Raw genomic sequence first — 15,583 nt, 5'->3', positions numbered from 1 at the left:
ATTTATGCGGTCGAACCGTTTGTATATACATATTAATCATATTTTTATAACTGAAAAATCTATGTAACACGTCCTGAGTAATTGATTTAAGTCGACAGTGTCACCAACTGTCAAATTATCAATTATCTCATGCGTTGTTCAATGAGTACGTGTAAATGTTTAAAGATAAGATATTAAGATAATTCTTTTCCATTTTTTATCTTTTTGAATTATCTTTTATTCATTCAGCTTCCTTTCCTATCTAATGTGCTTGCTAGTCTCTCTTTAAACAAATAATGTGAGTGTGTGTGGATGTATAAATAAATATTATTATATTATTGTTACTTAATTTGTTACTATTGATACTATTTGTTGTTATGTCGGTTTTTAAGATGTTTTATACAAATGTTATTGTTGAATAATTAAATAAATAATATTTTTGTACATTGATAATAGTTTTGTGTTTTATTAGATAATGCAATTGACATTTCAGAACACGTGTGATATCGTTTAAATAAATTTGTTCTACGCCTCATTTATATTAATTGTAAAATTACAGAAGATTTATTATAAAGTTACTAGCAAACCCGACGAATTCCGTTTCGCCACCAGATGGTTTCGTGAGAAAGATGAAGAAATTTTTTGTTTGTTTTATATTTGAAAAGGAAATATTTAATTTTTTTACACAACAGTAATGAATTTATTTCGATTACAAAAATGAAGTGTTTTTTAGTTGAATTTTCTCTAAGTAAATGAAAGTGAATCCGCAAATTATCCGTTTCATTGAAGTGCTCTTTGGTAAACCACATTTTTTGTTTTTTGGTCTGACGTTAACACAAACAAAGCGGATGGTTTCCTAACTCGTGAACAAGCAACGTATAACTGCCCATGTGAAAAACAATGATTTTCTAAATAATCTATTTGAAATTTATCCCGCAAACACTAAGCGATTGGCCTTGCGACTTGCTATTGCAAACGCAAGGCGAACTGGATATTGCAATAGTTTGAAGTCAAACGGAAGACCAGTCAGAATCATTTGGTATGTCACCAAATCGCCAGCAATTTTTGACTAAATGGTGAAATTCAGGGCGTGTACATCATTATTCTTTGCGACAAGAATTGCTCGTTGACTTAACCTAGCATAATTCTGATAATTCTCACTAATGTCATTACTCGAATTTTTAATTACGGTGCGTGAAGTTCCAGCAGCTTGCATTAACGCACGATGCCATGCACAACTAATTTTCTTAGCTATAAACCTTGCGGAGCCCGAGACCTTTCCAACGAATGCAAAATTGTCGAAATCGGTTCGTGCGTTCTGGAGTTATTTCGTCAGGAAGGAAAACCCGACTTATTTTTATATATATAGAAGAAGAAGATATGTAGATATAAGAAGTGTTTTATTTAAAAGAATCGAATTTTAATATTCAATCGTAATAAAAAAAATGCCATAATAATGAGATGATATATTAAGGCGCCAATTCTGCTATAACATAGCCAATAACATGGCGTTGTTATGACAACGTCGTAACAACTTCATTCGAAGTCTGAAACTGTGGAAATTCAATATTATTTGCTGTACGATCAGGCGCATTTCACATATGAACAAAGCAAGAGAGAATGTTATTATAACTGCATCTTTATAGTGCGCATTTATAACATACGGATTTATATATTAACTAGTTGGTATAGGTATATTGCATTGAGGCAAGTTATATAAATTTCTCGACATATATCAATAATCGACTTAATCAACAAAAAATAAATTAATTCATGAGTGATTAAAAGTATTTCGTGTGGATTTGTCATACATCATTGAAAACGAACGAACACGTTGTCACAATTGTCACAAATCAATAATTTTTATAATCGAACCAGTTTCCGTAGGACTTCAATGGTTCAGTATGTTCATTAAGACCAAGTACTCTATCGTTGTGCCAAGTAAATCGTCTAATTTTAATTTTAACAAACGTCAAAAAAATTACTCATTTTCTGAAACTTTGAAATTTTTTTTAAATTAAACTACATGTCGTAAGGCCGTAATATTTCAATAAGTTATATAAGACCATGATATATATCGTCAAAAAAAGTTCTATAAAAATCGGCTTAATTTTTTTTTTTCAACAGTTAATTACAAGAAAATGGCTCGGTAGATTTTCATCTAAAACTAATCAGTATCATTCCCAACTAATATCTTTCGAACAGTTTTTGATTTTTTAAAATCGATTCGGTAGTTTGAGCTTAAATGTGGACGAAAAGTTTAACACTTTTTTTCAAATCACAAAGAAACGGCTCGGCCGATCGTCGCATCAAATGGCTTTTAAATTTCTGAAAAAACTAATCAGCACGATTCCCAACCAATATCTTTCGAAAAGTTTTTGAATTTTCAAAATCGATTCAGAATTGCGGGCTAAAACGTAATCAATTTTTTTTTCACTTTCGCTTGACCGCGCAAGGTTGATAAACGCTAGTCCTCATCGAGATACATTAAATGGTTTTTAAATTGTTGAAATCGGTCCAGCCGTTTTTAAGAAAACGTCGATTTACACACACTCATACTTTTTCCAAATTTGGTCTCATACGATTCAGAATGGCTTGAAACGTCAAGAAAACATAAATTTAGCAAATCGGATTTTTTATGAAAATAAACTTCTTCTTCGGGAAGTTAATACGCCTGATCGCATAGCAAATAGATTGAATTTTCACAGTTTTCAATAACAAGAAACAAGCATAACATAGCATTGCCATGTTATTATTGTATATGTTACGGCAGAATTGGCCCCAAAATAAGAATTATAAAATTATTTAATTATAAATTAATTTCTTGAATACACAATTTATACAGGTTATAATCGTATGAGTTGGTAGTCATGAATAGGATATGCAATACCGATTAAAAAATCGATACCGGTATTTTTGCATTTTAAAACCGGTAATACCGGTATTAATATTATTCTAAAAAATTTAAACCAAATTGAAAGTTATTTATACAAATATAAAAAAATAAACCTAATAAAAATAAAAAAAACTATTAGGGTGTATGGCATCGTGCCTTAAGGCAAATTGCTGGAACTTCCCGTACCGTAACGAAATGTTCGAAGAATACTGAATGTTTTCAAATAGATTATTAAAAATATTGTAACATTGTCTAATATTTATAAGAATTATATAAAATCTGATTTATTTTCGATATACAAAAAAAAATCTAAAAAAAAATTGCAAAAAAAATATTTTGTAACAATTTTTTTTTTCAAAATCAATTATTTTGTTAAAACCACCAGAAAGTTCTTTGAATCATTGAAATCGGACGCTTAGTTCTCTTAAAAACTGCAATTTTTTTAACATTTAGCTATGTATCTTCGAAATCGCTGAGCCTATCTTTGCCAAAAACTAATAACCACTTCTCCCAATCATTACTAATTGAATGTTTTTTAGATCCAATTGAATAATCGGATACTCCGTTCTCTCAAAAACTCAATTTTTATTTTCTGCACTCTTTGCCAAAAACTGATGAGCACATCTCCCTATTAATAGGAATCGATTGTTTTTTGAACTATTCAAATCGGTTGATCCGTGCGCCCGAAAACGTGACCGAAAAAATGTATCCATACACACATACACATACACACATCCATTTTTTTTGAGGTATGCCAAAATGTTCAGAAACCTTCAAAACTGTAGAATTTATGTTAAAAGTTTATGTGAATAATAATGCAACCGTGTATGCAGAAGAATAAAAACAGACTAACTGATTATATATTCTTTAACTAATCACATGCATTACAAATATTATTAACAATCACATGTATTAACACAAAACAAAAGAGAAACATATATACCTAAACATAGAGTAGGCATAGAGCGTTTAGTATCAAACTTCAACACCCCCACTATACTAAACAACTTGTGTACTCATACCTAACAGCTTTAAAAACTTCAAATGTTTATGTACACTTAAACTCTTCGTGAATATATCAGCAGGCATATCATTTGTCTGCACATACTTTAGATCGATTACACCATCTGCAATTGCTTCCCTGATGAAATGATGTCTTACATCAATGTGTTTTGACCTTTTGTTAAAAACTGGATTGTATGAAAACTGACTTGCTATCATTGTAAATACATACACTCTCATTTACATCCGTTAATTCCATTAACAAACATTTTAATTACATCGCTTCTTTAGAAGCACCTGACATTGCTTTGCACTAGGCCTCTGAAAGTTGTTACACGCATATGTGACACAATGGTCAAACATTTTCTTCTTTTTTTTTTTTAGACTTTCGTACTTCTATAACATTTTGTTTATGATCACTGCTAGCATTTTGATTCTTTTCTTCCTTACAGGCTGCATTTCATTAATCTCTACTGAAACACTGTTCACTACTAGTTCTATTGGGTTCTTGCTAGGCACATCTTCAATATTTTCCATAAATAAAGAAATCCAGAACTTTTACTGATTTTGATCCTGTGTGTTTGAATGGCAATCTAGTTTGCTTTCCTTTGCAACCAACTATACAATTATTTATGTCTGATGTTGCCATCTCGGATATGGTGAGCCCTTTCACTAAGCCTTTACTCGCTTTACACAAAATATGTCTATGCCATATATTTCCTGACTTAGGATTCTTACGATCTGTAACTAACACACAATTAATATTATTTGTTATGAGTTTATATACTCCACCTGTAAGTACCACCACTGCAACCAAAGTGTTATCTTTGTTAATTTTTTTTGCATTTATTATCATTGAATACAACCCTGTTACCCTTTCTGGTAAGAGCGCTAACAGATAATAAATTAGCTGACAATTGTGGTACATAATGAGCATCCTGTACTTCAACATTATAAACTTGACCATAACCCTCTGTCCTAAGACAAACGCTGCCACAAGACACTACCTTCATTTGCATATTGTTAGCTGTCCTTACTTCCTGCACATCAGGTTTCTTGTTGTATTCTCTTAAACTGTTACTGTCATTCACAAGATGAATACTGGCTCCCGAATCAACATACGACAAATGTAAAAATTTTCAATTTCGATTTTTGGACGATTACAATAACTTACCACACAGAAAGTAAAAAATAACTTACTGTAAATGTTGAGTATTTTCATTTAAAACAAAGTAATGATGCTATACTTTTTATGTAAAATAATATTTTGAGTTTTTTTTTTAATAATAGTAAACAAATATCATTGTCTATTAGTTCGATTATATTTATTGAGACATGATGGTGAAGTCAACATATTTATATTATTACGATATATCCGTTTCGCCACCAGATGGTTTCGTGAGAAAGATAAAGAAATTTTTTGTTTGTTTTATATTTGTAAAGAAAAAATTTGATTTTATTACACAACAGTAATGAATTTATTTCGATTACAAAATTGAAGTGTTTTTTAGTTGAACTTCTCTAAGTAAATGAAAGTGAATCCGCAAATTATCCGTTTCATTGAAGTACTCTTTGGTAAACCACATTTTTTGTTTTTTGGTCTGACATTAATACAAACAAAGCGGATGGTTTTCCAACTCGTGAACAGGCAACGTATAACTGCCCATGTGAAAAACAATGATTTTCTAAATAATCTATTTGAAATTTATCCCGCAAACACTAAGCGATTGGCCTTGCGACTTGTTAGTTGTCATTGCGAACGCAAGGCGAACTGGAAATTGCAGTCGTTTGAAGTCAAACGGAAGACCAGTCGGAATCATTGGTATGTCACCAAATCGCTAGCAATTTTTGATTGAATGGTAAAATTCAGTGCGTGTACATCATTATTCTTTGCGGCAAGAATTGCTCGTTGACTTAACCAAGCATAATTTTGATAATTCTCACTAATGTCATTACTCGAATTTTTAATTACAGTGCGTGAAGTTCCAGCAATTTGCATTAAGGCACGATGCTTAGATATAAAACTTGCGGTGCCCGAGACATTTCCAGCGATTGCAAAATTGTCGAAATCGGTTCGTGCGTTCTAAAGTTATATTGTCAGAAAGGAAAACCCGACTTATTTTTATATATATGTAGAAGATTTAGGGAAAGAAATAAATATTTAGTTTAATGACAAGTCGAGATAGCTGTTGCAGCATGTTGAATTGTTTATACAATAGAATAACCTAAAGAGACATAAGTTTCAAGTGATTGTTCAGAGATACACTCACCCATCTATATCAACGTGCAAAAGTTTTGAACTAATTAAATACTTGTTTATTTTAAACTATTCACACGTGCACAAAACCTTATTAAATTATTACACATATCGGAAATTGCATGCAACTTGCTTTAATTAAAATGGCACTTGCAACCAGTTAAATATTAAATTAAATTATAATTCATGTCACATTTTAAGTCTGACATAACCACAATCATAAATTTTAACATATGAATTCACAATCAATTGCATATGAATTTACAAAATAAAATTATTACATTTTATGTCTAACATAACCTCAATTACCAGTTTTGACATATTATAAATAAAATTATTGCCAATGTCAAAATAACAAAAAATAGGTGTAAGCCATAGATAAATTAATATAAGATGTAAGCTTCATTTTACATTTAAGTGAAGTTGCACTAACTTCACGGTATTCTTAGGTTTTCTTCCATAGATAGAAGGAGCATAGATAAATAACTTAAAGAGAGTATATTGCCTTCCATAGATGAAAGAAGAGTATATTGCATTTCATAGATGAGAGTATATTACCTTCCAAGGATAAAAGAAGGGTATATTGCTTTCCATAGATAAAGGTATATTGCCTTCAATGGATAAAATAAATAAATAAATAAATAAACTAGTGAGGTGTATGGCATCGTACCTTAAGGCAAATTGCTGGAACTTCCCGTAGCGTAACAAAATGATCGAGAAATATTAAATGTTTTAAAATAGATTTTTATAAATATTGTAACATTGTTTATTTATATTTATAAGAATTATATAAACTAAATTGGAAAGTTGAAATTATTTGTTTAAAGTATATTAGAACAGAATTAAAATAAAAAGCTGAATTATTTTCGATATGCAAAAAAAAATTTTTGGAAAAAATTAAAAAAAAAAAAAAAAATTTGAAGCAACAATTTTTTTTCCAAAATCAATTATTTTGTTAAAACAAACAAAAAGTGTTTGGAATCATTCAAATTCAACGCTTAGTTCTCTCAAAAACTGCCATTTTTTTGCACATTTAGCTCTGTATCTCCGAAACCGCTGGACCTGCCTTTGTCAAAAACTAATCACCCCTTCTCCCCGTCATTACGATTTGAATGTTTTTGGGATCATCTCTCAAAAACTTGATTTTTATTTTCTGACTTCTTTGCTCCATATCTCCTAATCGGCTGGACCTGCCTTTGCCAAAAACTAATCAGCACATCTCCCTATCAATAGGAATCGAATGTTTTTTGAACCATTCAAATCGGTTGATCCGTGCGCCCAAAAACGTGGACAAAAAATTGTATCTATACATACATACACACACACACACTCTTAGGTATGCCAAAATGTTCAGACCTTCAAAACGTCGAGAAATATAAAAATTTTCAATTTCGATTTTCGACCCATTACAATAACTTACCCTACGGGAAGTTAATAAAAGAAAAGTATATTGCCTTCCATTTGCCCTACCATGGATAAAATAAATAAATAAATAAAAGAAGAGTATATTGCCTTCCATTTGCCCTCATTTAGTAATTAAGCTTCATTTTGCATGTAAGTGAAGTTGCACTAACTTCACGATATTGTTAGGTTTTTTCTTCCATAGATAAAAGAAGAGTATATTGCCTTCCATAGATAAAAGAAAAAAATAAAAGAAAACATAGATAAAAGAAAAGAAGATTAGTTAATAAAAGAGATTCTTCTTTAGATAAGAGTATATTACCTTCCGTGGATAAAAGAAAAGTATATTGCTTTTCATAGATTAGAGTATATTACCTTCCATAGATAAAATTAGGGTATATTGCCTTCCATTTACCCTTATTCTTCATTAGTTGAAGTAAGCTTCATTTCGCATGTAAGTGAAGTTGCACTAACTTTACGATATTGTTGGGTTTTGCCTTCCATAGATAAAAGAACAAAAAAAGAAAAGAAAACATAGATAAAAGAAAAAATGAGTATATAATAAAAGAGAGCGTTCCATAGATAAGAGTATATTACCTTCCATGGATAAAAGAAGAGTATATTGATTTCAATAGATAAGAGTATATTATCTTCCATAGATAAAAGAAGAGTAAGTAAGTAAACTTTATTTTGCATGTAAGTGAAGTTGTTACTACTAACTTTACAACTTCACGATATTGTTAGATTTTGTCTTCCATAGATAAAAGTAGAGTATGTTGCCTTTCGTGGAGCAATTCAAGAAAAAAATTTGAAGTCTTTTTGGTTAATGTAAAAACTAACTATAAAATTAATTGCACTTGAATTTTACACTCTATGAAATCTGAATATTTAAATGTATGTGTACTATACATAGTACATAGAAGTATGCATAGAACTACTATGTTCTTGTTTTGTCGCCTGTTGCCAAGTCTAGTAGCCGGACTCTTCCTTCTGGCAACTAAGGAGTGCCAGTGCTTGTTTTTCTTAAACATAATTATTATATATTATATTTTATTCCTATAAAAAGATATTCATCAATGCTAAACAATAAAATACTTTCAAATATACTTCATTTATAAAATGAATATTTAATTGATTAACATAGAAATGTAAATTTGTACATTTAGGGCATATAATTTTTTGGAGTCTAAAATATAAAATAACAAGTTCATTTCATTATTTTCAAAATTAATCTTAATACTTGCTTTATAACTAAATACATAATTCTTATTAAGCTATTTTAGTATAAATATTAACTAAATATTATTTCAAGATATTTACAAATGTACAGAAAAATATTCCAAAAGAGTAACAAGATCCACATTAGTCATTTAAGCAAATCTTTAGAATCAGATCTTTAAAATCTGATTGTCTAGAAAAAGTATGAATGATCATTCAGACAAGAATTTAATATTTTAGACTTAGCACCGAGTTCTCCAGGAGTCTTTACTCTAATTGCAGGTTTATTGCTACCACTGCTACTACTACTGCTGTCGGACAAGGAACCTTTTCCATTAATGTTTTCTAGATTATCAAACATTCTCAATTCCTTGTTTCCTAGGATTTGATTTGTAACATTTGTAACATTTGTGATAATTTTCTCAACTTGCATATTTATTACAGGTGCCTCTATGGAAGTTTTGGTTGGACAAGTATTGTGAAGTATTGTATTGTGTATTCTAGACAACCATCTCACTGAGTCCTTGTTTAACTTGGGACGTATCTCGTCGCATAGAGATTGTTCTTGCGGAGTTACTTCGGGAATCAGTGGAGGAGGCTGCAAAAAATAAATTATAGTTTAGTGTGTTATAAATATTAATCTCTACACTTTCTTTGATATAAGCAATTAATTGTTAATTAACTTCTCAAAAAGGTTTGTTTATTGTAGAAAATCCGATTTCCTGATTTTATATTTCCAGTCATTATAAATTGAAAATAGTGGTGCATAGCATCGAATTCGAATTCGATTTTTGGACTATTACAATAAATTATTTAATAAGTTCCAATAAAATAAATCTACTATTTAACATGATCATGTCAAAAAGTTCCCAAAGACGTTTATGATTATATCAGGAATTAGGATTTGATAATTTTATGTTTTCTCAACGTTCCAAGCCGTTCTGAATCGATTTACAACCAAATTGGAAAATTTATATGTGCGTGTGCGTGAGGGGGCGTCCATTAATCACGTGAGGTTTCTAGGGCGAGGGGGGTTTGAGAAAAAATCACAAAATATCACGAGGGGGAGAGAGGGGTATAGTATGATATCACGTGTATTTATTTTTCACCTGTACTTTTTTTTAAATCCAAACATTTTCAAAAAAATCAAAAATTTTACAATTTGTTCTCGTAATTAAAAATACAGGTAATGTTTGGTGGTGGAGGTGGGGGTAATTTTGAATATCCCCACATAAAACCAAGAGGAGGGGGGTTCCAAAAATACATAAAAAAACAATTACGTGATTAATGGACGCCACCTGAGCCAAATTATGGCATAGTTAAAAGAACGTGTAGGTAGTGATCGTAAATATTGGTGATGATCGGCCGATCCGTTTCATAATTAATAGAGTTCATTATTTATGCTTTCAATAAACACCCAAAACAGTCATAGGCCTACAAAAAGTGGGGAATAATGGCAATTCTTTCATAACAATTGTAAAAATGGCTAGTCATCAATTATAGGCGATTAATGGACCCATTCTGTCGCACAACAGACCAATGTTATGGAAGGCTATGTTTTGAAGAACTTTTCATACTTCATACAAAAGTTATGTGGTTGCTGTGCAGTCAGGCGTTTTTCAGATAGAAAACCTAAACAAGGAACTGCACAAATGTCAAAAAAAAAAACGATCTTAGATAACAGAGTCTTTCTGACCCAGCTTCATAACATACCAGTGACGTTGCAGTTTATGTGTAAAACGCCTGAATGCACAGCAAACGCATGACATTTTGGCAGTATTAAGTATGATTCAGTAGCATAATGTATGGAAGCTGGAGCGTAACATGGTCTTGTCATAACATCGGTCTGTTATGTGGCAGAATCGCATATAAGGCTATTATTTACATATATCGGGAATATCATGCAATATGCCCTAAAAAAAGTTATGGAGTTTAGTTTACCTGTATATTTTGTGGTTCTTTCACTACTAGTTCTGGATCAGGAACAACTAACAACTTTGGAATCCGATTCTTTCCGTCTTTTGGTTTACTTATCTGGTACAACCACATCTTTTGTGATAAGCTATCATCAGGAACTTGTTTGGCCCGGAGTGTTGAACTTGTAGCGCTGCAAGAAATTAGAAAATTAATCGATTACTTAAATTACAAATTGTGTGAGTTATAGAACTAAATAAACGTTAAACCAATAAAAAAAAATTTATTGGTTTAACTAAAGAATTTAATTAAAAGTGTTACGGCAGGATTATATTTTTGCATTCAAAATTTATTTCTAAGTATCCCATGTTTATCTAGAGACTTTCATCCTTAAGTTGAAGATTATTTGATTTTAAACTAGTGGGGCGTATGGCATCGTGTCTTAAGGCAAATTGCTGGAACTTCCCGTACCCGTCAACAAAAATGTCTATGAATAAATATTATAAAAACTATAATTTTAATTATTTGTTTCTTGTAGACAAAATGTGAAAACTTATTAGATTAGACTATATTGTTTATATATGTTTGAATAAAATATATATAAACAAAATTAAATTAAGCAGACTTATTGTTAGAATGAACATATTTTATTTCAAATGCATCAATTTTTAGTTCGCGAAATATATGCATTGAGTTAACAATTTTCATCAACTATACAAACATAAAAAGTATTAAAAAAATTAAAAAAATATTACAGACTTGGGATTCGAACCCGGTTTTGACTTTCTTATCCACAAACGCGAACGAAAATTGCGGTGACGCGCTAACCAAATCAGCTATAACGACATGCTCACGCGTAACGCTATGAGCGGATGTCTAGGATCTAATTGGAATTTCTGCCCTTTTTGCTCTGTATCTTCGATATGCAAAACTAATCAGTACGTCTCCACATCAATACGAATCAAATGTTTTCTGAATTATTCAAATCGGTGTTTCCGAAATCGTCGACGAAAATTTGTATCCGCACACACTCACACATATATTTATTCAGAAAGAATTTCAGGAAACAATTCAAACCAATGAACATAATGCATCATCACAAAATGCTGTTTTCAAGTACACCAAGTTGGTAATATGCATTTCAATATTACACAGAATTGTAAACAATTTATTTTTGTGTAAACTTTTTGATTTGATTCATATTTGACATTCATGGGCCGATTCTTCCGCGCAACAGACCAATGTTAAGGATCCATGCATTAGCTACTGATTCGTAATGAATACTGTCAAAGTGTCATGTATTTGCTGTGCATTGAGACGATTTACACATTAACTTCACTGCATCGAAGCTGAGTAAGGAAGACCCTGTTATCTAAGATCGTTTTTTGGCAGGTGAGGTTATCTATCTGCAACCTGAGAAAAACGCTGGACTGCACATCATGTATGGAAAGTTCATTATAACATAGCCTTGCATAACATTGGTCTGTTGTGCGGCGAATCGGTCCACCCATTTAAAAGTTACAAAAGATATAAAAAATGAATATTCATATTGCTTGCAGAATTAAAGATGGGACCACTGTGAATAGTAAAACGTACTAATATTCTATTATTGCCTAATTTCTGAAAAATATCTTATTTATCTCCTAATTATGTATAGTTTTACTCTTACCTGCTCGAATCGGCTTTTTGTTGCACCCTAGCATTCTGCCCTCCAGGAACTTTATTATTCACAGTTTCATTAGAGCCTTGAACTCTAACGCCGCCTTTAGAAGTAGCTTTCTTATCAGCATCGATTGTAGTCTTCACCGTCCCCGCGTCCAACTTTCGTTTATTTTCCCTTTTTTCGGGCGACTCAGCAATATATAATTTAAGGGGCTCATCATCACTCGAACTGTCACTACTAGACAGTTTCCTGGAAGTTGGGGTCTTGGCTTGAGGTCTTGTCCTTTGAGCATTGGCAGCCCTGTTTGGAGTATTTTTGTTACTTTTGCTAGTACGGCTTAGATTTAAATCACTTTTGGTATTGTTCGCCTGAAGAGAAAAAAAAATTAAAAATAAAAATAGAAAGCTCAAAACCGAATTGAATTATTTACCAGTTGATATACATGATTGATTATTAATATTTAAAAAATGTATACATATTTAAATTGATTAATATGTCTATATTTAGGCTACTATTAGAACTAAAAGTGAATATTCCTGAAAAAAAACATCATAGTGTGATATGGGGTGATGAAAATATTTAAACGCAAAATATTTTTTTTACATCTCGATACATAGTGGGAATTAGTGGGTTTAGAATTGCAGTCGCCTATCTCGTAACACGTTTTTTCTGACATTTATCTCATTGTAAATATTCACATGTATAGCAACTAAAAAAATAAAGATTCTGACCAATTATAACTTTTTAATTTTAATCATATCCTATTATTGGAATATGCAACTTATTTTATCTCTTTCATCAAAGACTAGTAATGTTGAAATAAAAAAAAAGAATCTAATTCATAAATTTATTCAAATGCAACAAGTACACTATAAAATATGTAAAAATAAATAATATATAAAAAATCATATTCAAACAATTATAATACGAAAAAAATAGAGTCCTATTTTTTCCTAGATTTGATTCATAAAGTAATAAGCATATTCCGGCATTGATGCTTAAACCGAATTAACTAGCTTCGAAGTAAACCCTGCAAAATGATCATTTATAAAATATATAGATGCTTGTTAGTTTACACAAAATAATAGTGATTAGTTTTCTATATGGAAACCAGACAACATAAAATTGTAAAATAATTATGAAATCACTAACTTAACTGATAGTTATCCATTTCATCTAAAGCATCATTAACTGCCCTGTGCTCTCAAATTAATAAAAATTGCATACCATATAGAAAAATAATCAAATCCTCCAGAAAGATAAACAAATCACTAAAGTCTTACTTTTTTCACACTTGGTGAATATGTGGGATCTTCCCATGGGTCATCAGCATCTTCCTCGATGTCTGGGTCTATGATGGCTGTGAATGGTCGTTTCTCACCTCGGTCACTAGTTGTTTTGCTAAAAAAATAAAAATAAAACATATTTACATAAATAATGGTCAACAGGCAGAAACATTTATATGATTTAACTCTAATTTGCTTGCAAACTATGAGTGGGCGCCCGCTCTGGGAGGTAAAGTTGCCCCTTAAAGAAACGCAAAGTGATTTAATTTATTTGTTGCTCAAGATGTACATAATCCATAGACATTACACTACGTGGACTGCTAGTCCTCATATGTTCTCCGTTGTAGATAGTGCTCAAACATAGATGGGTATAAAATAAAAAAATAAGCCTTTTTATTCCCTGCCTTTTTACATATTTTTACATGGATTTGTTAAATTAACATAAACGTATATATACAGAACATGTTGCATTATATAATATAAACACAGTACGCGTTGTATAGAGTTAGTTGGCAAAAACCCCGGATTGGGTATAGGCCTCCTCCAAAGATTCGTCGTTTTTTTTTGTAGTTTCTTTATAGTTTCTACCACTTCGAATTCGTCGATCTCTTCTTTATTGTTTTAATATTATGTATTTAGTATAATATTAGTATTATGTTGAAATAGTATTAGTATTGTCACTGCACAGATTAGTATAAAACTCTGTAGTTACAGTTACAATGTCTTTTCGTTTGTGTATATATTTGTCCAGGTTTTTTAATTCTTTTATCCAGCAATTATTTGTACGATTTAAATGGTTTCTTCGTGCTACCTGAAAGCTGTTGGCTCATTATAGTGTCTTGTCTGTATTTTAAGTGGTCATTTTTTTATATTTATTCATTATTTTGTACAAAGCAGAGAGTTCGTTTTTCATAGTACGCGTTTTTGTTTGGTTGATTGTTGTGTTTTTCTACTTTGTAGCAGTTTAACTGTTTTCTTTCGTGATATTTTTGTTTTTGCTTACTTGTCTTGGTATGTGCAGGTTGTTGGCTAAAATAGCGTTACTAATAATATCGTAATAGTTTGTATCATATACTTCCTTTTTGATTTACTAGCACAGGTAATGTAGATTTAAGATGGTTCTTATGAATTTACATTTCTTTTGCATTTCTGAATTAGCAAACTGGTTCATTGAAAAATCGCGCTCTGCTTGGTTTATGTTAGAGATTTTTACTGTACCTCTGATTTCGCGATGGTCAGATGGGTAGTTCAGATTCAAGACATCAAAGTTTGTAAATGTTCGTATTTGGATGTGAGAAAATAATCAATCTCGTTTTTATGTCCATTCGGCGACTTCCAGGTCCATGACATTGACATTGTATGTAAGTATTTTGAATAGGCAAGTTTTATTGTTGTTCTGATGCTAGATGTTATAGTTTTCTTTGGAGGGTTGTGGTCATAATCCTCCACGGTGACCAACTGGGTTGGAGGATTTGTTGTGTTATGTTTCGTTGAATAGTTGTTTGTTGAGTTTATATGGAGAGGAGCAGCTGTTTGCTATGCATTACTTTTTGTAGTTTCTTGGCTCTGTGCTGTATTTTTTGTTAGAAAATTTAGCATGCTCGGTTTGATTACTCCTTCGGGAATGCTGTTTGATCTTCTCAGCGATATTTCTTGATGGCTTATTTTTTTTGCTTGTTTGTGTAATTCTTCCTTTTGACATGTCCTCTGTGAGATTCGATAGCGAGGCAGAAAACTTTCTTTTGGATGTTTGTTTAGGTATTACTAGTTTGTCATATTTTAGGAAAGTCATGTTACCATTTTCTCTCTCTATTTTCAGCTGTTCTTGTAATTGTCTTCTTTTTTCTAGGATCTGTTTTGGGTAATCTTCCTTCATATAGTAGCACGTGTCGCACAGTGCTTTTTTCTGTTTGAATATTTTTATCTTAGTGCTGAGATTTGAGAAGGATACTAGAGTGGGTCGTGGT

General features: G+C 31.3%; 1 protein-coding gene across 1 annotated transcript in view; it reads right to left on the bottom strand.

Annotated features, from left to right (window-relative positions):
- Nucleotides 1-4,400: 4,400 nt before the first annotated feature.
- Nucleotides 4,401-15,583, bottom strand: part of LOC113391333 — a 40,787-nt gene continuing 29,604 nt past the window's right edge. Inside the window, exons 15-20 of the mRNA XM_026627278.1 lie at nt 13,614-13,731; nt 12,337-12,698; nt 10,695-10,860; nt 9,003-9,348; nt 4,752-4,982; nt 4,401-4,624 (exon numbers count right to left, since the gene is read on the bottom strand). Coding sequence (XP_026483063.1) covers nt 4,401-4,624; nt 4,752-4,982; nt 9,003-9,348; nt 10,695-10,860; nt 12,337-12,698; nt 13,614-13,731 — 1,447 coding nt within the window. The remainder of the gene's footprint in view (nt 4,625-4,751; nt 4,983-9,002; nt 9,349-10,694; nt 10,861-12,336; nt 12,699-13,613; nt 13,732-15,583) is intronic.

This window comes from Ctenocephalides felis, unplaced genomic scaffold (assembly GCF_003426905.1).
Source record: "Ctenocephalides felis isolate EL2017-DRISC unplaced genomic scaffold, ASM342690v1 CF-g0.4_SCAFFOLD_00845, whole genome shotgun sequence".
Lineage (NCBI taxonomy): Eukaryota > Metazoa > Arthropoda > Insecta > Siphonaptera > Pulicidae > Ctenocephalides > Ctenocephalides felis.
The sequence above is the reverse complement of the archived record's forward strand: the minus strand, read 5'-3'. Positions and strand labels throughout refer to the sequence as shown.